General features: G+C 34.0%; 1 protein-coding gene across 1 annotated transcript in view; it reads right to left on the minus strand.

Moving 5' to 3' along the window:
- VPS50 (VPS50 subunit of EARP/GARPII complex) overlaps nt 1–24,293 on the minus strand; it is a 118,002-nt gene that overhangs the window by 34,677 nt on the left and 59,032 nt on the right. Inside the window, exons 13-17 of the mRNA XM_090287224.1 lie at nt 21,805–21,937; nt 18,314–18,405; nt 13,508–13,602; nt 13,095–13,193; nt 790–880 (exon numbers count right to left, since the gene is read on the minus strand). Of these exons, the coding sequence (XP_090143350.1) occupies nt 790–880; nt 13,095–13,193; nt 13,508–13,602; nt 18,314–18,405; nt 21,805–21,937 (510 nt within the window). The remainder of the gene's footprint in view (nt 1–789; nt 881–13,094; nt 13,194–13,507; nt 13,603–18,313; nt 18,406–21,804; nt 21,938–24,293) is intronic.

The raw sequence follows: 24,293 nt of genomic DNA on the forward strand, positions 1-24,293 counted from the left end.
GAATTGGATAACAAGTGAGCTATTATACAATGAGCATAAGGACCATCCTTATTTAAAAAAAACAAAAACTTTTAAGCATGTATTCTTTACATTTACCCAGAATAAGAAAATTGGTTCTAAAAAGCCATTCCTTCCAAAGGCAAAACTAAACACACTGGACATTTTAAACAGAGATCTAAGTTTATACACTGAATCTTTACATTTGGTATTTGTAGGACATAATTGCACAAGGAATATTTATCTACAATATGTTTCAACCTAGGGAAAACAACTCTATTCAATTAAAGATATTTTTTATAGATTAGATCATCTATAGGGATTCAGGGAATCAATTAACTAATAAAATGTAGGTAGGAGTATTTTTTTTTATAAGCGCCTCTTTTATTTCTGAGGTATTTCCTCATTACAATACAGGCAAATTTGTGAGTTGCAGCATAAATTAAAAACCTATTCGTCCTTTTAAGAAATGAAAAAGATTCTGCAAATATAAACATTTTCATTAAAAACCATCAAAATATAACTGATTTTCTGTAAAATTCAAATAAAATTTAAATAAGTAGATCCTCTTCTGATAACATAAAAGTTATTTTAATTGTGCTTCTTTTAAGCAAGTTTTCCTGAAGTCTGTAAATTGAACTTGTAAAAATACACATATTTTGAAACCCAAAAAATATCACTCCTATAAGAAAGAAAAAGGACTATTTTTTAATTATTTTGTACATGCTCTCACATACACATTTTTTAAAGATAAATAAAAGACAGATTGATTTATTCTTAAGAAACACTTACATGAAGTTGCAAGATGCTGAAATTTGACTTAACAGGACAAAGTTCCCAGGTCTCATTCTCTAAAAACATTCTCAGTTCATCAAGCCGTGTTCTAAAACAAAAACAAAACAAAACAAACAAAAAAAAACCAAATTAAGAAGTATATCGTACACAAAAATTAAGAAAATAAAGCACAATATAAATAATTATAGATCATCATAATAATCAACTTTGAGAATCCATTCAGACCAACACAATAAGCACATTTACTTTTGTTAATATCTTATCCTTAAAAGGAAAAAACTCTTACATTTACTTAAAAAAAATCAATTACTGACTAACCTCAGAATATTTTTTACTATATTACAAAAATAATAAACACATAGAAAATGACATTTTTATTTAGGGACTAAACTAAAAGCTACTCACCAAATCATGCTCTTAAAATATCCTCAGCTAATCATACATCAATGCCAAAAAAGCAGAAAAATAATTTATAGAATTTATGAGATCATAAATACTGATAAATGCTTTATGCTAAACAGCATAGATCTTTATCATGCTTACTAAACCAAAAGACCAAGATGATTACCACTCTCCAAATATATTTAATTCAATGCCTATCTCCACACAGCACTTAAAAATTGGCAAGGATGACACTTATGAACCTGACCCTGCACTAAGCACTTACATCACACTGGTCTCTTCTTTCTTTCATGCTATTGCTCTTCTGTCTATCTTGAATAATCAGTACATTGTATGGACAATTACAAAAAAACAAATCCTTCCAGTTAACTCAGGACACACAGGGCCAAAAAAGCTAAAGTAACAGTCAGAAGTGAAAACATTAAATGTCCGGTGCCTGCCCTACTCTTCCCTTTCATGCTAAAAACAAAAATCTAGGTTTTGTTTTTAAAAAATCTACAGGTTCGGAGAAACAAGATGGCGGAAGAGTAAGTGGAAGCTACACTAACTTCCTCCCAGAACTAGTCTGGATTTACAACGCAATTTTGGAGAAATCATCTGGAATAACCAACCGAACACCAGCTGGAGAGAAGTCTTATAACCACGGAGAGACAGAAAAGGCCGCTACATCACAACGTGACCGGTAGGGAGTGCGGAGACGCGGAAGGGCTGGCTGGGCTCACACGGGTGGCAGCTGAAGGGACTGAGAAACAGCTCAGCAGCCGGGGGTTCCCCCTGAGAAGGGCAGGGTCTAAATCCCCAGCTGAACTTCCCAGTCTACAGCAACAGAGTGGAAAGTAAAATAGTATCCAGCTGAGAAAAGCGAAAAGCCACAGGGTTTCTTGCTAGCCGGAGAGAAACAGCCGGAGAAAAAGAGCTCTTAAGTGGATCACATACAAAGATATTTTGGTCCCCACTTACCCTGGGCTCAAGCGGAGGAAAGGCAGAGAGGACTGGAGATGCTTGGGGAGAGTTTGGTGTGGTGGCTTTGAGGGGAGAGCTGGGGAAGCAGCCGGCCGGGTCCCAGTGCTGACTCATCTCCAGTACTGCGGGTAGACCATTCCCGGCCAAGTGGCATCAGCCTGAGGGGAAGCAAAGGCCCTGCCTACAGGAATTAAGCTGCCACACCCATAGTCCTTAAGCCTGACGGCTAATCACAGATTGAATAGATTATCAACTAAAGGAGACAGACAAAGGCAGTAGATCCCTGGAAGTCTCCAACAGGCTGCCTAGGCCCAGACTGGTACAAGATCTGACGCCACCAGGGGCAGATCCAGGAAGTGCAGATCATTCTAAGAAGCACCAACAAACAATAGGAGTCACAAAAATGGGGAGACAGAGAAACAACCCCCCATCGAAAGGAAAGGCAGAGTCCCCAGAAAGAGTGCTAAATGAAAGAGAGGGGAGCCAACTATCAGATATGGAATTGAAAGCATGTATTATGGAGAAGCTCAATGAGCTCAGCGGAAACTGCAAAGAACTCCAGAAGAACTATAAGGAACTTACTGAGCACTATACCAGCATCAAAAAGGACATGGAAGCTATCAATAAGAGCCAGGAGGAAATGAAGAATATGATCTCTGAATTGAAGAACACAGTAGAAGGAATTAAAAACAGGCTAGAGGAAGCAGAAAATCGGATCAGCGAGCTGGAGGACAATGTAGACAAAAACTCACAGACAGTGCAACAAAATGAAAAAAGGCTGAACAAGACTGAAGAGGCTCTAAGACAGCTGCAGGACAACATGAAACGTAATAATATCCGTATCATAGGAATTCCAGAAGGAGAAGAAGAAGAGCAAGGGATAGAAAACCTCTTTGAAAAACTAATGACAGAAAACTTCCCTAACATGAAGAGAGAAAGAATCATGCAAGTCCAGGAAGCACAGAGGGTCCCAATGAAGATGAACCCCAACAGGCCCACTTCAAGACACATCATAATTAAAATGCCAACATTTAAAGACAAAGAGAGAATCCTAAAAGCAGCAAGAGAGAAACAACTAATAACATACAAGGGAGCTCCAATAAGGCTATCATCAGATTTCTCAGCAGAAACACTACAAGCCAGAAGGGAATGGCAAAATATATTCCAAGTAATGAAAAACAAAGGCGTACAACCAAGAATACTCTACCCAGCAAGGCTCTCATTCAAAATGGAAGGTGAAATAAGGAGTTTCCAAGACAAAAGAAGGTTAAAAGAATACATCTCCACCAAACCAGTATTGCAAGAGATGCTAAAGGGTCTGCTTTAAGAAGATGAAGAAACAGAGAGAGACAGAGAGGAACACGAGTACAAAGGGGGAAAATGACAATGAATAAATACTGAAAGAAAGAAGGAACTTCTACCATTTGCAACAACATGATTGGAACTAGAGAGAATTATGCTTAGCAAAATAAGCCAGGCAACAAAAGAAAATTACCTTATGCTATCACCTGTTAAAGGAAACTAATGAACAACACAAACAAATGAGCAAAATTGAACCAGAGGTATGTAAACGAGGAATAAACTAACAGTAACAAAGGGGGAGATGGGAGGGAGAGAAGTGGTAAAAAGGGGAAGGGTCTAGTCAAGGAACATGTATAAATGATCCATGGACATGGACAGCTGGGTGGGGACTGAATGTGGGAGAAGGGAGGGAAAGGGTGCAGAGAAGCAAGAGGGGGAAAAAAGTGAGACAACTGTAATGGAAAAACAAACAAACAGAAAAATTTTTAGTGGGGGGAAAAAATAAAAATATAAAGAATAGAAATGCAAGTTCAGTGAATATTAGAAGGACAAGGATTTTCCTTCACACTGTATATACTTTCTCCCTATCTGATCCCTCCAGAATTTGGCATTCTAAAGAAGTAAGTAATGACCTAAGTTTCTTTGCATAAAACTAATAAGACCAGTTGTCAATAGCGATTTTTTGACTAAGACTTTGACTGGAATGTCATGCCTAAAGGAGACATGCTTGGGCTTTGGTTGTTACCAAAAAGCCCTGAGCAACTGGGACTGACTTTCAAAGGTAATAAAAGTCCACGAGATAAAAGGCCTGGTACCTTGGATGGATAAGCGGTCCATAGCAATCTTTCCAGGGAAGGAACGAAGGTTGTTTTCCTGAAAGATTGCTGGAAGGGACCTTAAGGCACAATGGAAAACCAGGAGGACCTGGAAAAGACAGGTGTTTACAGGCAAGGCTGAATGCCAGGTATGTGGCTCAGCTTCTGTGCCCTGAAGGGCAGACTGAAGGTCACCCTAAATGTTCCTTGCGTAAGTTCCAGCAAAGCAAAACTAAAGATCACAAGTGATCATTTGCTGCTCTTGTTGTGTTTATGCAAATGAACAGGATAAATTAAAAATGGACTTAATGCAGTCCCTTTAATGACAAGGAGGGTAATCCTAGGGAGAAAAATCAAGATTCAAGGAAGATCACAATGCCCAGTGGCGGACTATAAAGTAGTGCAGCTAACCGTCTTTAAAGTTCCTTTTCATTTAAAATTTGTTTTCATTTGAAAGTTAAACTATATCTGTGGCATTATCAAAGATGTTTAATTTACAGGCAAGAAGAATGTCAAATGCCTTGCAACTGGATGTCTTTCCGATAAGACAGTCCTACAGATCTATAAACTTGTGTGTGGGTTATGTTACATAAATTAACATGTGTTTTCTGTTTTCAAAGGGCATAAGCCTACGATCTCATTACCTGAGTGATTGTCTGTACATATAGGCCTCACTTAATCCTGTCTGCATTGCTGCCTCCAGAGACTCAATGGTTTGGCTGAACTAAGTGGCTGGGTTGGTGAAGAATGGGGTGGTCTGTGGGCTTCACTTTAAAACTGGTTTCTCTTTCCTATCCTAATGGCTTGGATAGAAAGAGCCCAGAGGCCTGAGAGGGGGGAAACCTAAAATATTTCCCTCAGTCCAAACTAAGTATAATGGGCAAAAGGGTTTTGGACAGGTGAGATGTACCTGGAATACCTTCCTCTAAAGAAGCCCTTCTTTTCCCTAATGTGGGACATTGAAAAATTAATACCTGTCTTTTGTCATCTAGTGGTTACGGATTGAATGATGTCCTTTAACCCTGTTGCCCCCAGAATACAACAAGGATGCCAGCCTGTTAAACCAAGCATGCCGTTGTCCAGAGACAGCCAACCAACCTGGAGTCTGCACGATCCTTCCCCTTGTGGGAAGGCCACCCTCCCCTCCACAACCCCACTCTTATTAGGGATTTCTTGACCCAAGGGTAGGTAGGACGACGACCATGCCCAGCTTGAAGCAGCTAGAGGAGCTCGAGACCTTCGTCCATTGTCCTTTATAAGATTGTAAAGGGTCTTAAGTCTGAGAGGGAGGGATTGTTATTTTTTATTGTTCAAATATTTAACTAATTAATTAATTATTTTTTAAAAAAAAGAAGAAGAATATATGAAAGCGTGAGCAATGGGCATGGACTTGGGGGGGGATGTCGGGGAAGGGGGTTGCTGGGTGGAGGGGAGCAAAGGGGAAAAAATTGGAACTATTGTAACAATATAATCAATAAAATATACTTAAAAAAAAAAAAAAATCTACAGGTTCTAAAATAAAGAGGCAACAAATGGGTAAACCTGTGAAAAGCATAAAATGCTCCAAATATAAGAGCGAGCAAAGACATTAAAATAACTATAGTAATTAAATTAAATAAAATAGAAAAAAAGATGTACAAAATAGAAAGAATTTCAAAGAATTGCAATTAAAAACAACAACAAATAGACATGCTATAACTGAACAACACAATACCTCAAATTAAAAACTGATTGGATAAAAAGATAGGATTACTGAACTTGATAGATAATCAATAGAAAATATCCAAACTGAAGCACAAATTTTTTTAAAAATGGAAGAAACAGGAACGATCATAAGAGATATGTGAGACATAGTCAAAACATCTAGTATGCATGCAACTGGATGGAGAGGACAGAGTATATTGAAGCAATATCTGAAGAGGTAATGGCCAAAAATTTCACACAAGTGACTGTGCACATACCTCACACCATATACAAAAATTAACTAAAATGGATCACTGACCTAATGTAAGAACTAAAACTATAAAACTTTACAAGTCTTAAAATTCAATAATAGACAAATGACCCCATTAAAAAATGGGCAAAGGCTCTGAACAGATATTTTTGTAAAGAAGATATACAAATGACCATTAAGTACGTAAAAAGACGCTGAACATTGTCACTCATTGGGGAAATGTAAATCCAAACCATAATGAGATGCCACTTCACACCTACTAAGATATCTATAAACAAAGAGACAGATAACAGAAGCATGTATTTGTAAGGACTGGAGAAATTAGAATCGTTATCCAATTCTAGTAGAAATGTAATGATATAGCCACTTTGGAAAAGATCGGCAGTTCCTCAAAATGTTAAACATAGAGTTCCCATATGACACAGCAATTCCACTTTCTATTGGTTTCCAGGGACTCTACAAACTAGGTGACTTAAAACAACAGAAACTTATTATCTCACAGTTCTGGAGGCCAGAGATTTAAAATCACCAGGCTGAAATCAAGGTGTCAGCATGGCTCCAGGATCTCCAGAATTCTAGGGGAGAATCTGTTCCCCTTGCCTCTTCCTGCTTATGGTGGTTGCCACCATTCCTTGGTTTATGGCCACAGCACTACAATCTCTGACTCTGTCTTCATATTTCTTTTTTCCTGTATACATATGTCTCTTCCTCTGTGTTTGTATCAAAAGCCTCTCTTAACTGAAATGACTGGGCCCACACAGATGATCCAAAATAATATCATTACAAGCTCACTAATTTATTAACACCTATAAAGACTCTTTCTCCAAATTAACATTTACAGTTCCCAGATATTGAAACCTGATTTTCTGAGGGATGAGAGGAGGTAGAAAATCACTTTTCAGCCTACCATACACTCCTTGGTATATACCCACAGAACTGAAAACATATGTCTATGCAAAAACTTTTACATGTATGTTCACAACAAAATTATTCATAATAGTCCCAAAGAAAAAAAGCTAAATGTCCATTTACCAAGGACTGAACAAAGAAAATGTGGTATAGCTATACAATGAAATATTATTCAGCCATTAAAAAGGAATGAAGTTCTGTTACAGGCTACGACATAGATGAACCTTGAAAACATTATGCTAAGTGAAAGCCAAACGCAAAAGGTCATAGTGTGTGATTCCATTTATATGAAATGTCCAGAATAGGCAAATACATAAAAACAAAAACTAGATTATTGAATGTCAGAGGCTGCAAGAAGGGAACACTGATTACTAATGAATACAAGGTTTATTTATTTTAGAATGATAAAAATATTCTGAAATTAGATAGAGGTTGTTGCAAAATTATGCACTTTACAGGAGTGAATTTTTGGTACTTTGGGTATGTGACTTACATCTCAATAAACTGTTACTTAAAAAATTATTGAGATAGACAGAATTCTAAAATGCCCCCCTCAAGACTGTCCACCCTAATCCCCAGGACTGAATGTGATGAGGATCACCCAATAATAACCTTACAATATATGGCAAAAAGGGATTTTGCAGATGTGATTAAGATTACTAATCAGCTGACTCTGAGTTAATCAAAATGAGAATTTTTCAGGTGCAACTAATCTAACTGAATGAGCCCTTCCCGAACAGAGTTTGTTTGCTTGTTTTTTCTTCTCCTAATGGCAGAAGAGGAAATCAGAGAGAATTGAAGCATGCATGAGAAAAATTTGAGATGTCATCGTTGGCTTTTAAAATGGAAGGGGTCAGGTGCTAACAGCTAGCAATATAAGGACACCAGTCCTAAAGCTACAAAAAAAAAATTGCCAGTACTCTAAATGTGCTTAAATGTGGGTTGCTCCTCAGTGTTCAGATAAGAGCCCAGTCCAGCTGACACATTAATTTTGGCTCTGTGAGACCCTCAGCTGAGGACCTAGACAAGCTGATCCAAAAGTCTAACCTACAGAACTGTGAGATAGTAAATAGGTGTTCTTTTAAGCTGCTAAATTCATGGTAATCTACTACATAATAACATAAAACTATTACTGTGATAAAGGATAACAACTCACAAACTGAAAAAGCTTAGTTAACCCTACACATTAAAAAGTATAAAAATATAGAAAGTAAAAAGTATATGACAAAAACACTAACAGGGTAAAAAAAGGTAAATATCATTACAAAGTTGGTTCTCACACTCTTCTGGAAGTATAGGTGCTGACCTAAGACTGACTATAATAGAACAGGAATGCATACTGAAATGTAAAGATGGTAACCACCAGAAGAACATATTTTTAAAAGCTGAGAAAAAAATGATATAAAAATTAATAATACACATGGTCAATCCAAAAGAGAGCAGGAAGAGAAAAAAAATAAATGAAAAATAAAAACCTATATTTTAGAAATCAAACAGCAATATGATGGATTTAAACCCAATTATACCAATAAATATAATTCATGAAATGGAAAGAACAGTTAAATCAGAACACACAAATCATCAGATTAAGTTTAAAAACAACAAGAAAACAAAATAAGGCCAAACTATATACTGTTTACAAGAGGCACGCTTTCACTATAAGCTTGAAAGGAAAAACATCAACAAATCAGAACTTGTGTAAAAATCAGATCTTTTACTTAACCTGATAAAAGACTTAAGGCAATAAAAGGTAAGTTCCAAAACTGAATTTAAGGAAGGTAGAATATCCAATATAAGTCTTTCACATTGTTTTAAAAGGAGGAACTTGCTTGAAGTAAAAAAAATGGTTAGAATCACTTGGGGAGGAGCAAAGTTAGTGAGTAGCACAGCAGACACGGGAACCCAAGGCCACTGATGGCACTACTCTGCCCCAAAATCTGTACCAGCAAGCAGAAAATTGGAAATCAATAGCACAGTATTAAGTAAGGAACTCAATATTGGTCTACCCACTATCATTGCGTTTGTGTGTAGAATGACTGCAAGACTTCTGAGCCTACACCAGAAAAGGCCACACAGCCTCTTCTTGGTTGTCTTGGAAAGCTAGTTCTATGGGAAGTCATCTACCATGTAAGAAGTCCAATATCCTGAGATCACCATACTGGAGAGGCCACATGCAGGTACTCTAGCTAACAAATGCAGCCATCTCCTCCAAGGTACAAGTAAAGCCATCACAGACCCTTAGACAAACCCTTCCACCTGCTGAGAACCACTTAATGTTACAAGGAACACAGAATAACTGAGTTGAACCCTGCCTAAATTCCTGACTCTCAGAATACATGAAATAATGCTAAAAATTTCAGGAAGTTTGTTTTTCAACAACAGTAGCTAAAATTTATGCTTGGATACTTGTAAATTGAAGCTATTATATTTGTTAGGGTTTTTTTCTTTATTTAAAAAATTTCTTTCTGAGATCTAACATTAAAAAAAGTGTTTGTTTTTTGTTGTTGTTGTTGCTAATTTAGTTACTACTCTCTATGAAGCCTTAAAAAAAAGAAAATCATTTTTCAGAGAATATATGGGGGTAAATAGAATATCAGTTCTAGAATATATCAGTCTAACATTCAAAAAGAAGAGTAATGAATAAACCACCTGGTCCAGACAGAAAACAAAGATAAATATACGGATAAACTTGATCCTAGAAACACACACTTCAAAGATACTTAAGGAATAAACCTTTCCTACTCAGCCAAGGGGAGTTTTTCTCCCTAAAAGTAAGGTGACCTCTCCCCTCCTCTAATATCAATCAATGTACCTTTAGTATCCTTGAAAACATTTTATGAACTTTGATTATTAAAGTAATTACCAAACAAAAAATGAAGGGCAACCCTCAAAAACCAGTATTATCTTCTGAAGGACGGGCCCCCAGTAGTACAGACTTCCCCTGTTAGGTAGGTGCTCTAGGAACCCATCTATATCAGTGTACCAGCTGGTGTTGTGAGGGCGCATTCAGCTTCAATAAATTTTTTTGAAGACTCAATGCACTTGCCCATTTCACGATGGATAATTTATGAGTGTACCTCCCACAAGACACTGAGTGTGACGAAAAATAGCAGAAACACTGTGCCTGACCCTCCCTATTCACCTGATCTCATCCCGAGGAACTTCTTTTTTATTTCCCCAGATGAAAAAAGTCCCCAAAGGGAAACGTGCTGCCAGTGTGGAAGAGGAGAAACAAAAAAATGGCAGAAGAACTAAAAGGCATCAAAATCAAAGAGTTCAAAAACTGTTTTGAGTCATGGAAAAACATTTCAACAGGTGTATTGCATCAAATGAAAAGTACTTTGAAGGTGACTGAAGTTTAAACATGTAAGAATACATATACAATTTTTTATAAATAAATTCCATTTTTTGTTAAATAGAATGCTTCGGCAATTATACATAGCTGTATAATTTCTGCCACTGCTGTTTAGATTATCTGCTTTTGGGGGAATTCTGCAACACAGAGCAGAAGAATGATAGCTTTGGATATACACAAACTTAGAACTTGAACATAAAGAAATAAAACTTATATTTTTGAAAGATAAGAATTCACATTGATGGAGACTGTTGTTCCTTCAAATGCTCATATTAGTTTGTCCTAGAAAAATATAATGGTATGCAAACTTTAATGCAACTACCATAAGCAACATGAGTATACTTCAACATGAATGTTCCACCAAAGAGTAAAACGCTTCTATTTTCACCTTTTTATCATGACTACAACTTCAAACCAATAGTCTAAATGGACTCCAAATCAGAATAATTTGGTTCCAGAATTTCTTCATTCTCAAGAGCCCTAATTGACAATAGAAAACCATGAACAAATTCTAAGGACATTTAAACATTTATTAACAAAATTAAACATTTGATCTCTATTTCACCATGTTTCATATTCTTTGTCGGTATTTATGTGCTGTGACTTGGTGAAGGAGATAGTAAATTGGAATTTAGTGGATTTAAATTCATCACTAGGTAATGTAATGACTTTTTGTCAATTCAACAGATGCACATGGACATCACTTCTAAACCACCTGTCAAATTTATCATGCTTCATTTAAAGAACACATATACTTCAAAACATGTTGAGCGTTGAGGAAACTTTGGGGAAAGAGAATACTAAAAAATAAAGAAAAGCTTTACTTCTGGTCTATTCCAATATTTACAATATACAAGGCAGGAAAGAAAAGGGCAAGATCTACAGGCAACATGTATGAAGACCCGTTAGTCCAACGACCGCCTGCATTGCAGCTGATGGAACCACAGCCCAGAGGGGCTGAATGGTTTGTCCGATGCCAGAGCACAGTACAGCACAGCTTCTTCTGTGGGAACCAAGTTTAACAAATGGTTCTAAGATAAACCCATTACAATGTTGAGTTTTTGGAAAAATTCAATAATTCATTTCTATATTCCCTAATTTCATCATAGTGAATGCTTGTGAGGAATCTCCCTTTTGACCAGAGTCTAGAAATGCACATACCTGCTTGCCACAGATGACAGACACATTTTGACAATAAGTAAAGAAAATGCAAAATGAAGACAATTAAATAAGTCAGTTTTTGCACTGCACACATCTTGCAGTCAGTCACTAGAAACACTGAAAGGTCTCCCAGTTGTCCTGTTGAATATAAAGCAATCTTTGGACAATGGAATCTGGCACACCTTTGTTCTGACAGAATCAGTAAAGCTTCTGGCTTCTTCAGAGTTCCTTATCCTTTCCTCTCTATAATTAAAAGACCCTGCTTCTTTTGTATAGCAATTTGCACAAGCCAGGCCTTCAGTTTTAGTAGGGCTCAGGTTTTAACAAAAAAGGAAGTTTTAAATAAAGATGGTGTTAGAGTTTCATGTTGTTGCCTTACCACTGTTTTCCTGAGGTTTAACCAATTAAAAAATGTTTTTAATTTTTAAACATTCTCTTCATTAAATTATAAAACTCAAAGTCTCTGCTTTGGTACAGGATTGATTTAAATTTTCTTTCAAAACAAATATTTAATAGTTTACAATTAACACAGAAAACAGAAAATGTGTACTTTAACATACTTCATAATTCATTAGTCAATGGTTTAATGTCCCATAATCTCTCCTCTGACATGGCAAATATCACCGTGACATGGTGTTGTCTTCAAACAAGGAAAGTAAAATTTCAATTCCTACTCTCCCTGGCACCAAATAGAAACAACAAAATCAAAACTGAACTTTAAAAATACAGAATAAAAAGTAAGACAGAGCTCAGCTGAAACAATAAAATGTTTGTAAGGATTACAGTAGAGTTCAGCTTCTGCCAAAGTCTAATATATGTTAGCTCTCTCAGTTTAATGCTGTTTTAAGCAAATAATCACATTGCTTTATGAACAGTATTTCCCACCTTCCTTCCTTCCCAAAACCATTCCTAGTCACTCTTATTAAAGTTAGTAGTGATTGTTCTGCAAAGCAATGTAGTACACAATCTTCACTTTGTGGCTACATTGTGAATCTCATGCCCTCTTCTCTAGAAGCCTTCTTACTCTTAAAAGGCAGATGCAGTCAAGTGCCCCCTCACTGAGTACCGCCTCTGCTGACTTAACTTTCTTACTAGCTCACATCACATATTCAGGGACGGAGTAGTGGCCAGAACCTTTTGGTGAACCCTGATGTAATCATCATCTTTCACCCACAAAGAGATCAGTTCAATAATTAGTTCAATATTTTGGGACCTTCAAGACAAAGAATATATTAAAATTGAAAATAAGTAAGTAATGAGAATGTTTTATAAGATTTTTGGTAAAAAATCCTGAACCATAATAACAGAGCTACAAAGAACACATACTTTCAAATTATAACATAATTGTTTTAAACTAGTTAATGCTACAAATTAATAAGCATTCGACAAAAGTATTCTAAACATCTAAATAAGTCTGTCCATATTTTATTAAAGTTCTTACCTGTGGTAGTTCTTAAAATAATTGACACTTTGCTTTCTAATAGACTCTTGCAAAACTTCAGACTTGCTACCACAAAATTCTTCTCCAACTTGCATTAACCTAGTTGAATAAAAAGATTTATAAAAATTTTAGCAACATCCTTTTTATAGTAAATAAAGTAAGAAGTCCAGATCATCTTTTTCAAAGATAATAAATATGAAATTCGGATGTCTGAAGAAATTCTAAAGATCACAAATCCATTATGGCTTATAAACATCTGAAGGGCAGAAATATTTAAAGAGTCACACACAAACCCAGCAGAAATTAAATTATGAATGTTCAATTATCTTCATTTCCATGAAAAAACAAACCATGATTTCATCATGGTTGAATGAATCAAATTAAATAAAAGACAAGAAGATCTCAAACACTACCTGCTGATTATATCCAAAACAAAGATGAAATCATCATATTTGAATATAGACAGATCAGTTCCAAGCAAGTAGGTTTTTACTTTCAGCTGAACATCCTGTTTAAAAAAAAAAAAAATTTCAAGTAAAGCCAAATTATAGAAAATAAGTCCTTAGAACCATTTATTTTATTGTTATACATCAAAATGAGACAAATACATACTTGATAAAGAATATCTATTTAGGCCAATAGCCAATATCCTTAGGGTAACATCACAGAGACAATTCCATGAACATCAAATATAATATTATAATGTCTATGATCATCACTATTAATACATACACCCCCACGTGTGAGATAGGAATTATATCCTCATCATGATATGAAGATAACAATCGTTATTTATGCATAACTTACTAGGCTAGAAACCCCAAAATAATCAATTCAAAATAATTAGACTTAATGACAACAATTGACGTGATTATATACAAGATAATATATAAAAAAAATAGTTTTCATGTATACCTATTGGAGCACCTTAAAATGGGGAGATTTCACTTAAAATATTTAGATATTAAAAATATATTTAGAAATAACTTTAATAAGAAATATCAGACCTATAAAAATCTAGCACCTCTTATGGGATTCAAAAGAAATTTCAATAAATTGCAAGTCAAGGAACAGGATGATAACTAAATAATGTAAAGATGGCAATTTATCCTCATTAATAGAGAGAGGTTCAAAGAAAATCTAACTAAAATCACAACCAAGACTTTTCTTCCAAATAACTATTCTAAAATTCACCAGAAATAATGCATAGGCAATAATTTCTTTTTAAAAAATAAAGCTTTGAGAAGATGGAATAAAAGTTGTAAGTAATGTTAGAGGACTTTACTACCTGTATTAAATATATTAAAAACTTTTTTTAAAGAATACTAGCAATATACAGAGAAATCAATGTAATAGAACAAATAACCCAGAAATAGTACTAACATATACACTAGAGCTTAGTAAACAGTAGTAAAAGCCAGTTTCTGATTATTCACTTTTTTTCAATCATTATAAGAACTTTACATATGTATAATTGTTAATCCTAAAACACTCCTGTTGAGCAAGCATATATTATTCCCCTAAAAGGAGAGAAACTTAAGTGAATGACAAAGCTAAGACTTGAAGCCAGGTCTATCTGCCTTCCAAGTCTACTCTTTTCACTCTACCTTTCTACAAAGAAGAGTCATAAATAAAGAGGGAAGTAAAAGATTATCCAGCTATAGTAGTGAAGGAAAAACTAACTAGATTGGGGGGCCGGGGTGTCCTCTCTTTGTATCATATAACAAAAGCAATATAAATGCATTAAATAAATATGTTTTTGTATGTTTCAAAAGATTAAAAATTCAATAAAGCAAAAATATCTGCATACCTACTAAGTATTCTACGCAGCACTCTATGTATTAGGGACATAGCAATTATTACAAAGTTTAAATAAATATATTTATAATTATCAGATAAATATTTATCTGAGCTCTACAGAGGAAAGAACATTTTAGGAATAAATGTAATGTAAGTCACAAAGAACAAAGGTCAATAGTTTGACCTCATAAAAAATCTTAACCATCTGCATATTGAAAATAGACATTATATACAAAGGATTACTCATTTCTCATATAATTTATTTAGAACCTATGAGACAAAAACACAAGCAAATATTTCACAAATGAATAATAGATTTTTAAACATTCACTTCTCTAAAAATGAGTGAAATATGAATTAAAACACTAATAGAAGTACAAACAGATTCAACTGCCATATTAAAAGATAAAGTCTCTGTCCTGAAAAAAAGTTGTTTTTTTTTACGTTTATTGGAGACACAACTAAAACCCTATCCAAAACCATTTAAAATAAAGAGATGGTCAAAGATTTACCAGGGAAATATGAACCAAATAAAGTAGCAATCGTAATAATAAAACAAATTAGAATTCTTAGCAAATGCCTTAGGACAAAAAAACTACTGTTTTTTAAATTAATGAAGGAAATTATGTACAAAGAAGGTAAATAAAGTGGTTATTAGCATAGAAGCATCAATCAACATAGCTTCCAAGTATAAAAAAGCAAAAGCTTTTAGAAATAAAAGAAAAACCGGGCAAAACTACAATAATTCTGGAAGATTAAAACTCCTCACTCAGAATTGCACAGACCAAGAAAACAAAACAAAACAAAATAGGATACAGATTAAAATAGTATAATAAGCTTTCTTTAAATACATGTAGAATCTAGTTCCCAATAAAAAGTAGTTTCGAATACCCAAAGAATTTTAAAAGTGGGCAGCATACTAAGATGTAAAGCATACCTCAAATGCACAAAAAGTAGAAAAATTGTAACCCTAATTTTCTACAGTAAAAAGAAATTAATAATGGGCATTTTTAAAATGCCACTTCTCATATATCAAATATTTAAAGATGAAAAAGAAAGTCTTGGAAGACCAAAACTGTCATATGATTAGGTCTGTATGCTCTAGGAGGTCAAGGACCATGCATGCATTCACCACCGTGTTCTCAAATCCATGATTAGTGTCTTCCACACTGCTTAAGTGATGCAGCCTTTTATATTTAAAAATTCTAGTTGAGTCAAAATGTATGGGAAATTTGCCACAATATTCTAAAAGTTTTTCAGATCAAAAATAAAAACGGTTATGATTTTGAGTTCAATTTTATGTCAGAAAGGTTAAATATCTTTTTATGCTTTTCAATCATCATTTATCATTACCTCTATAATATACTTATGACAAATGTCTACAAATTGTCACATGCTCACTTTTGCTTTGCAATGTGGATGATTTCAGATGTGAGAAGTGTGCTGTGGTATGTATAGCATAAATTATATAACACTCCCAGTGGGGTAGGGGGCAGTATCCCAAAATAAAACACATTGCCCTGACTGGTGTAGCTCAGTGGGTTGGGCATTGTCCCATACACTGAAAGGTAGCTGGTTCGATTCCTGGTCAGGACATGCCTGGATTGTGGGCCAGGTCCCACTTGGGGGAATGCAAGGGGCAACCAATAGACTCTCTTTCGCACATCGATATTTCTCTCCTTCTCCTTCTCCCTTCTTTCCCCTCTCTCTACAAATAAGTAAAATCTTTAAAGATCACACAAATATTCCTGTCATATATGAAGGTTTAATGGGATAAATAAATACTATAAAAAGCCTAATGATAAACTGGTCAGGTTCTGCTGCCAAAGGAATTCAATTCAGGTCAGGTTTTGCCTGCTAAATGTGTTATCAAAGAACATTTGTTTTTCAGAGCTTTCGCTCTTTTCAATTGCATTGAGCCCTGTGATTTCAATTTAACAAATACTCAATGAGTTCCTAAAGTACGTAAAGTCCTGTTCTGAAACTTTCTGAGAATTGGGGCTGGGGATGCAAAAGGGACCTCAGAATGGTGGAGGTGAAGATATTCTAAGGTTTGAAATCTACAACATAATAATTCATACATTCTCAAAAGAATGAAAACTTTGTTAACCTGGCCAAATGCTTGAATAAGTACGTTACCAAACTGTATATTAATAGATTTTCTTCTATTAGGAATAATATCAGGTTGCCTGACTAAATGGAAACTAGCTATATAAAATGCCAGGTCAATATTTCAAAGTACAATGAATTACCAGAAAATCAATGGATTCTAAATACAATTTCAGCGAAGTACGTTTAGAGTCTATTAGCAAGACTAAATCAGAAAAAAACTCATATTTGAACCTGGATGTATTTTAAATGAGTATGAGATTTCCCTTTCCATTATACATAACACTCATAAAAATGGTAAATTAAAAATTAGTTTAATATGGTCATATCAGAAAATACAGAAGTTGAAGCTCTTACAACTATCACATGAATATATTTTAAATATTAAATTAAAATTCATATAGCATATCCACTGTAAAGTAAAAAAGTTAGAAGAGCACTAAATTATTAATTGCTATATGGTTCTTGAGAAAATTTGTTTCAGTATATACAGAGTGGGGCAAAAGTAGTTTACAGCTGTATGTGAAAGTTTATTCTTGTATTACTATTTATTAATTATTGTATTATACAAACAACTGTAAACCTACTTTTGCCCCATCCTGTATTTACCTAAATAATTTTTTAAAAGAAATCCCATAAAACTAAATAAAGTCAAAGTAAATATCAGCTTCATTACAAAATGAAAAGAAGAAGAAGGAAAAAAAAAGTTATCTCCAAAGAAATTACACTTTTACTTAGGATATAACAAATTTTAATAAATTGACAAATATAATATCTGATAACAACTGAGCTACTAAACTGCAAAAGAAAAGCTGAAGAAGGTATACACTTAGCCAACAAACAGGTAAGATTCTCTCAAGGCACAAAAAATAATTGACATAGAAAAAAATTCTTCATTCTATATTAGATTCTAACCCAAGTATGTCACTTAGTTATCCTTTTTAGTTTAAAATTAATAGAAAACACAATACATAAAATAAAAATAGAGTATCTCAATAAGTAAGCAATTTATTTAAGAAAAACATACATTTGCTAGCACACTAAAAACAAAAATTTAATTTAGGAAAACAAATATTTCCAATGGAGATTTTCAAATTAGAAGACTTTTTCTACTACCATGTGTAATCAAATAGAATTGTCAACTGAATTACAGAAATTAAATTAAATGATAGACTTATTCCAAAGAAAAATATGATTAAATATGCAAATACAAATAAATACAGAAAATGTAAACACTGAATTTCTAAAACAATTTCGACATGAAGGTTTCTATTGCATTTGTTTTTAAAAAAAGTTTTTAAAAACCAAACCTGCCATATTCGTGTAAGTCCATGTTCTAATTTCTTTTTAATATAGCCACGATCAAAATTAGTTTCATCAGTACTCATCATATTACTCCCTTCTGAAAATAAAAGATATGTTTTTTTTTTAATTTGTGTCATAACATTTTTGTTTTCAACAATCTCATGTGGACTCTCATATATTGTAAGCCTATGTAAATACAGAAAATATGTTCAATACTTAAATAAACAAAGCAATGTCAAAAAATAGGTTATTAGGATTAAACTCATTTGTTAAGACAGGTAAACCTAGAACCTGAAACATTAAGTACTTATGCCTAAAACCACTTAGTTCACATGGGATTGGAACTGGGATTGCAAGTTGAATAGTGTGATCAGAGAGATCAGGTTCTCAATGACTCATGTACTCCCTACTACCACAGCACTGCAGGACCAATTAACCCCATTATCAATTAATCTTCATGTGAACAAGATTACAGATTGCAGAACTGCTCAGTGAGGTAATGATACAAACATTGTATATTTTTCAGAATATTTTTATCCACTCCAGATAATCTAACAATGTCTAGTTCAACATGCAAGATCAATGACCTGCTTCAAAACATACTTTTCCCTAAAAGCAACTAAAAATACACATATGCATTTATATTTAAAAGAGGCTACCTTTGTGAGAATTAACTGTGTGGAACAACAAAACTGTGAGGATATTATCTCATTTTAGGCCAGAAGGGTGCACCACTGGTAACCAAGAAAGGACCCTTGTGCAAGCCAGGCCCCAGAAGCGTGCCTAATGCACTCTCACCACTCCTAAAGCCGAAGCCTTATTATCCGTATGGTCTGGCTATTAGGAACCCAGCAGCAACCCAGCAGCTTGGGGCAGTGCGTTTCGACTACAGCTTTAGAATTTTATTTTAAAATGTTAAAGTTTTAGGATATGAGTAGTGTCCCAAGAGCTACTTTCAGGTGAACAAATGACTTTTTAGAGTCCTAGATATTGTCAGCTGGCTGCCAGACTAATCAGAGTCCTGAATGTTCTTAAAGTATACAGATTGGGGTCAAGAAATTTTAGCAAAGAGGACTAAATATTGTATATAAGACTCAAATAGAGCTAAGTTTGACTCTATACCCCAATGAAAATGCATACATTAAACATACACATGTATACATACATGATATACATGAACAACATGGGGATTTGAAGTGCTGATCAGTCCTGTATTGAAAAGCCACATACAATTTTTGACCCCCCCAATTTAGCCTACTGTCGACCAGAAGCCTGATAACATAAAAGTCGATTAACAGTTTGTATGTTATATACATTATATACTGTATTCTTATAATAAAAATTTTAAGAAAATAATTAAAAAAGAGAAAATACATTTATAGTACTATATGTATTTACTGAAAAAAATCCATATGTAAGTGGACCCATGCAGTTCAAATCCATGTTATCAAGGATCAACTGTACATGTAAATTATTAGCCTGAAGTAAAACACAGGCTTCACCATGATAAATACATATATTGGCCCCGAACTCTTATCTTACACTTAATTTAGTTCCAAACTTTTCCTTTGTTCTCTTAGTAAAGTGAAAAGAGGTATGAAAACGTTAACAGTCACCACATCTACAAAAACATAAAGGCTGCCAAAACAGGATATACTTTGTGGAAAACTGGAATCCCAGTAAGCCCAGAAATTCCCTAAGTAAACTGATTTTTTTTTTTTTAAAAAAAAAGGCCTATGTACATTTCATTTTTTTTTTTTTAATGATTTATTTATTTATTTTTAGAGAGAGGGGAAAGGAGAAAGAGAGGGAGAGAAACATCACTGTGTAGTTGCCTCTCACTCGCGCCCCCAACTGGGGACCTGACGTGCAACCTAGTCATGTGCCCTGACTGGGAATCGAACCAGCAACACTTGGCTCGCAGGCCAACGCTCAATCCACTGAGCCACAGCAGCCAGGTCCATTCCATTATTATTATAATTATTCTTGATCCATTTCCTTTGATGATATTAACAACAACCAGTATAAATAAGCACTTTATATTTTCTCTAAATTTTAAAGTAACCCTATGGGGCTTTTTGTTAGTTTTGTTTTTTCAACCTACCATTTTAAGGAGCAAACTGAGACCTGGAGAACATAAAGTAACTTCTTCAGACTCTCACCTTATTACATGGCAGTCAAAATTTGAAGCCAGGATCTGACTGCAAAGCTTATTGCTCCAAGACAGACAGCGGAGGGATGAGAGTATAGAAACTGGGTAAAAACAGACTGATCCAGAACCCTGTTCAGTACACATTCCTTTTCTCTGTTCTCTCTTTCTCTCCCTTCTTTTATCCCCCATCTCCAACATTTCTAAAAGGATGAAAGTCCTTCCATACAACTTTCCTCCCTTATTTTTTGCTGTCTATATGTATGAACTCATGAGTCATGACAAGTATTAAACATATTTTCTATACTACCAAAATTATGTTCCTCCACCCACCCAACCACAGAAACCAAACAATTAGAAATTAGAAATTCCTAAAATAACTTGACTACCTACATTAAATTGTATGTAATATAAAAAATTAGTGCACTATAATTTATTTTGCCCATATTTTAAAATATGCTGAGCCCTGGCTGGATGGCTCAGTTAGTTGGAGTGCTGTTCTGTACACCAAAAAGGCTCCAATAAGGGAGCCTACAGGAGGCAACCAGTCGATGTTTCTCTCTCACAGAGATGTCTGTCTGTCTCTCTTTCTCTATCTGTCTCCTTTCCTCTCTTGCTAAAAATCAATAAACATATCTTTGGGTGAGGATTAAAAAAATATGCTGATAAAATCACCTATTAATTTTTAAAGTTTCTGAATATATAATCTTAATTATTGTTGAAGGATAATCACTAAAGATATGTAATTATACAATTAAAGTAATTTCAATATAATAATTAATTTCTCAAAGATTTGTTCTTTATTTAGCTGACTATACCATAGTAATTTAAAGTTTCATTTTTCATTTAAAGATAAATATTTCAAACACTTTTAATGAAATTTTTAAGTCCTGCTATATTTTCAGAAAGAAAAGTATCAGTATACGTGTTAATTCTTAGAATCTAGCTTTATTAGTATAACTTGAAATTTATCAAAATATATTTAAAATTGAACATTTAGCATTAATTTTACAGACCAATGTCTTACTTGTTTACATCTAATTTTATATATGTGTGTGTGTGTGTATATCTGTAAGCCCTTTCTTAAAAATTCAGTCCTATAGCTATCAGCACGTATTTCTGAAAATTGATACTATCTCTCACTCAGAAGTCCTTTGGCCAAGTTAATCCACAAAGGTAATGGAACTTTTATAGTAGCTGAATCATTTTCTTTGGTAAGCATTTAACTTATGGTCATTATAGGCGCTGAAATTATAAAAGAATAGCTGTTCCCTTTCTTCCTCCTTAACCCAGAAATGTAGCATATTTACAATGAAATTTTTCTTTTAAACCAAAGTAATTTCCTACCAGAAGCAGGAGAGGTATTCTCATTGTCATGCTTCTCATGCCATTCCATAGTCCTATAATAGCTGAGCATAACTTCCCACAGTGCTTTGCACAGGTCAGCAAGGCATGGAATATAGCTGTCCGGTGTAACATGCTGAAGAAAATAAGAAGAGCCAACTTGCAAATTATTACATTTACTCTAACACAAAGTTAATCAAAATAAAACATTATGTTATTAATCAAATTCATTTAAGAATTAGAAATAATTAAGAAAAATCCTCCTACTGACATATCTAAAGAGAAAGTTCAATGGCAAGAAAATTTTATTCAAGTGGGTCTCATTTCAAAATGGCTTTTAGTAATTCATTGGGACTACCAGTTCATATACTGTTTATCAAATTATAGTCAGTGAATCAAGAGGCTGCAAAAATTATTGAATCAACAAGTGTTCTCAAAAATGGCAGCATAAACCTTCCCAAATGTTATTTTTTTCAAGGCATGCTTCTTAGCATGCAAACGTAACTGTATATTCATCCTTGGAGTTGAGTCATAACTTTAAAAAATAAGACTTACAATTTACAATTCAACCATTTCATTTATATAAATTAAGTAAATACCTTTGACAATCTCTAAATTACTTAAATAACATGGATATAGATATGCTATATCTAACAATAACACTTTTAAATAATTTTTATATGACATGCCTATGAAACAACAGGTGGTCCTAAATCTTCTCCCTAATGTAAATACATGAATTTTTCCCCCTCTATTCTTTGTAAAAGCTTTTAGATGTCATTCTGCCTTTTTTCCCTGCAGGTAGAGTGATGTCTCCATTCTATTTTGCAGGTTTCCTGTCTGTTACAATGCAGCAGTTGCTCCATCATTGGAGATTTCCTAGCATTTCTTCAGTCTGCAATCTATCCACCACCAATCATGCTGACAGAAGACTGAAAGGTTAAGGACTCTGGTGTATGCCCTCCAAGGTAAAGAGCTATATAGCCATATATGTATATAGGTATACTGTGATTGATGCTTAGGCTATCACAGTTGGTAATGATCTTTGCTCTGCCAAAGTTTCCTATTTTTTTAATTTCCATAATGACTTCTCCCTCCTCTAAACTCATTAACTAAAATTTTATCTAGCAATTAATAAAAATACTAACTTGTATGACTCAGTATACATTTGTGTAAGCATAGCAAATCTCTGAAACTCAACTAGGAAGTAGTAAAATACAAGAGTTGTTAAGTTCTGGAGTCAGAGTGCCCAAGTGGGTTTTATGCCAAGAACTAGAATGATTCAATCTTATTAAATCTACTAACATAACTTATCATATTAATCAGTCTAAGTAGAAAAACAAAATGATTATCCCAATACATGCTAAAGAAAGCTTCTGACAAAAATCAACAGCCATTCCTAACAACGGCTCATCAGAAAATAAAAATCAATATATATTTCCTCAAATGAGGAAACTCAATAAGGCATACCCCCTGTGGTCAGTAACAAGACAAGGATGCCCTCTCTCTCCACTACTACTTAACAGTATACTGGAGGTACTAGCCAATGCAATTAGACCAAAGAAAACAATAAGAAGCAAAGGACAGGAAAAGAAGAAATACAACTATTTCTATCTGCAAATGACATAATAATATATGTGAAAACCCCTAGAAAAAATTGATGATAAAGCTAACTCAAACAATAAAAACGTTCAGCAAGGTATCAGGTTATAAAGTTAATATGCAAAAAATAATAGTATGCATACACACAAATAACCATTTGGAAGATACACTGAATGAGAAAAACCCATTTACAATAACTACAAAAAATATAAATATTTTAGGAATAAACTTAACAAGAAATGATCCAAAACTCTATGAAGAAAACTGAAAGACATAAAGTAGACTTGAAAACAGAAAGATATTCCTTATTCCTGATTGTGATGTCTCAATGTCATCAAGAGATTGGTTCTGCTAAGATACTGTATAAATCTATTGAGATACCAGTGAAAAGGCTAGAAATAGATCCAATCTTATATAAAAATATAGTATATAATAAAGACTGTGCCTCACTTCACTTAGGTGAAGATAATCTTTTTCATAAATAGTGCTGGGACAACTGGATAGTCAGCTAGACAGAAACAAAATTAAACCCACTCATCACATCATACACAAGAATAAATTCCAAATAGATTAGAGATCTAAATGTGAAAATAAAACTATACTAGTCAAAAAAGGAAAACATAGAGGGTAAGACTTTCTAATTATGACTCAAAATTCAGAGGTAATAAAAGTAAATTTGATAAATTTTACTACATAAAAATAAAAATAAAAAATTTGCACAGCAAAAAATACCATAAGCAAAGTCAAAAGACAAATGACAAACAAATATAATATTCCACATTTATAAGGAATCCTTAAAAGTTTGAGGGGATAAGACCAGAAATCACAGAAAATTGGGAAGAAGGCACAAACACACCACAAACAGAGATGTTTAAACGGCCTTTAAACAT

The sequence above is a fragment of the Furipterus horrens genome, unplaced genomic scaffold (genome assembly GCF_987537825.1).
Source record: "Furipterus horrens unplaced genomic scaffold, mFurHor1.1.pri manual_scaffold_9, whole genome shotgun sequence".
Taxonomy (NCBI): domain Eukaryota; kingdom Metazoa; phylum Chordata; class Mammalia; order Chiroptera; family Furipteridae; genus Furipterus; species Furipterus horrens.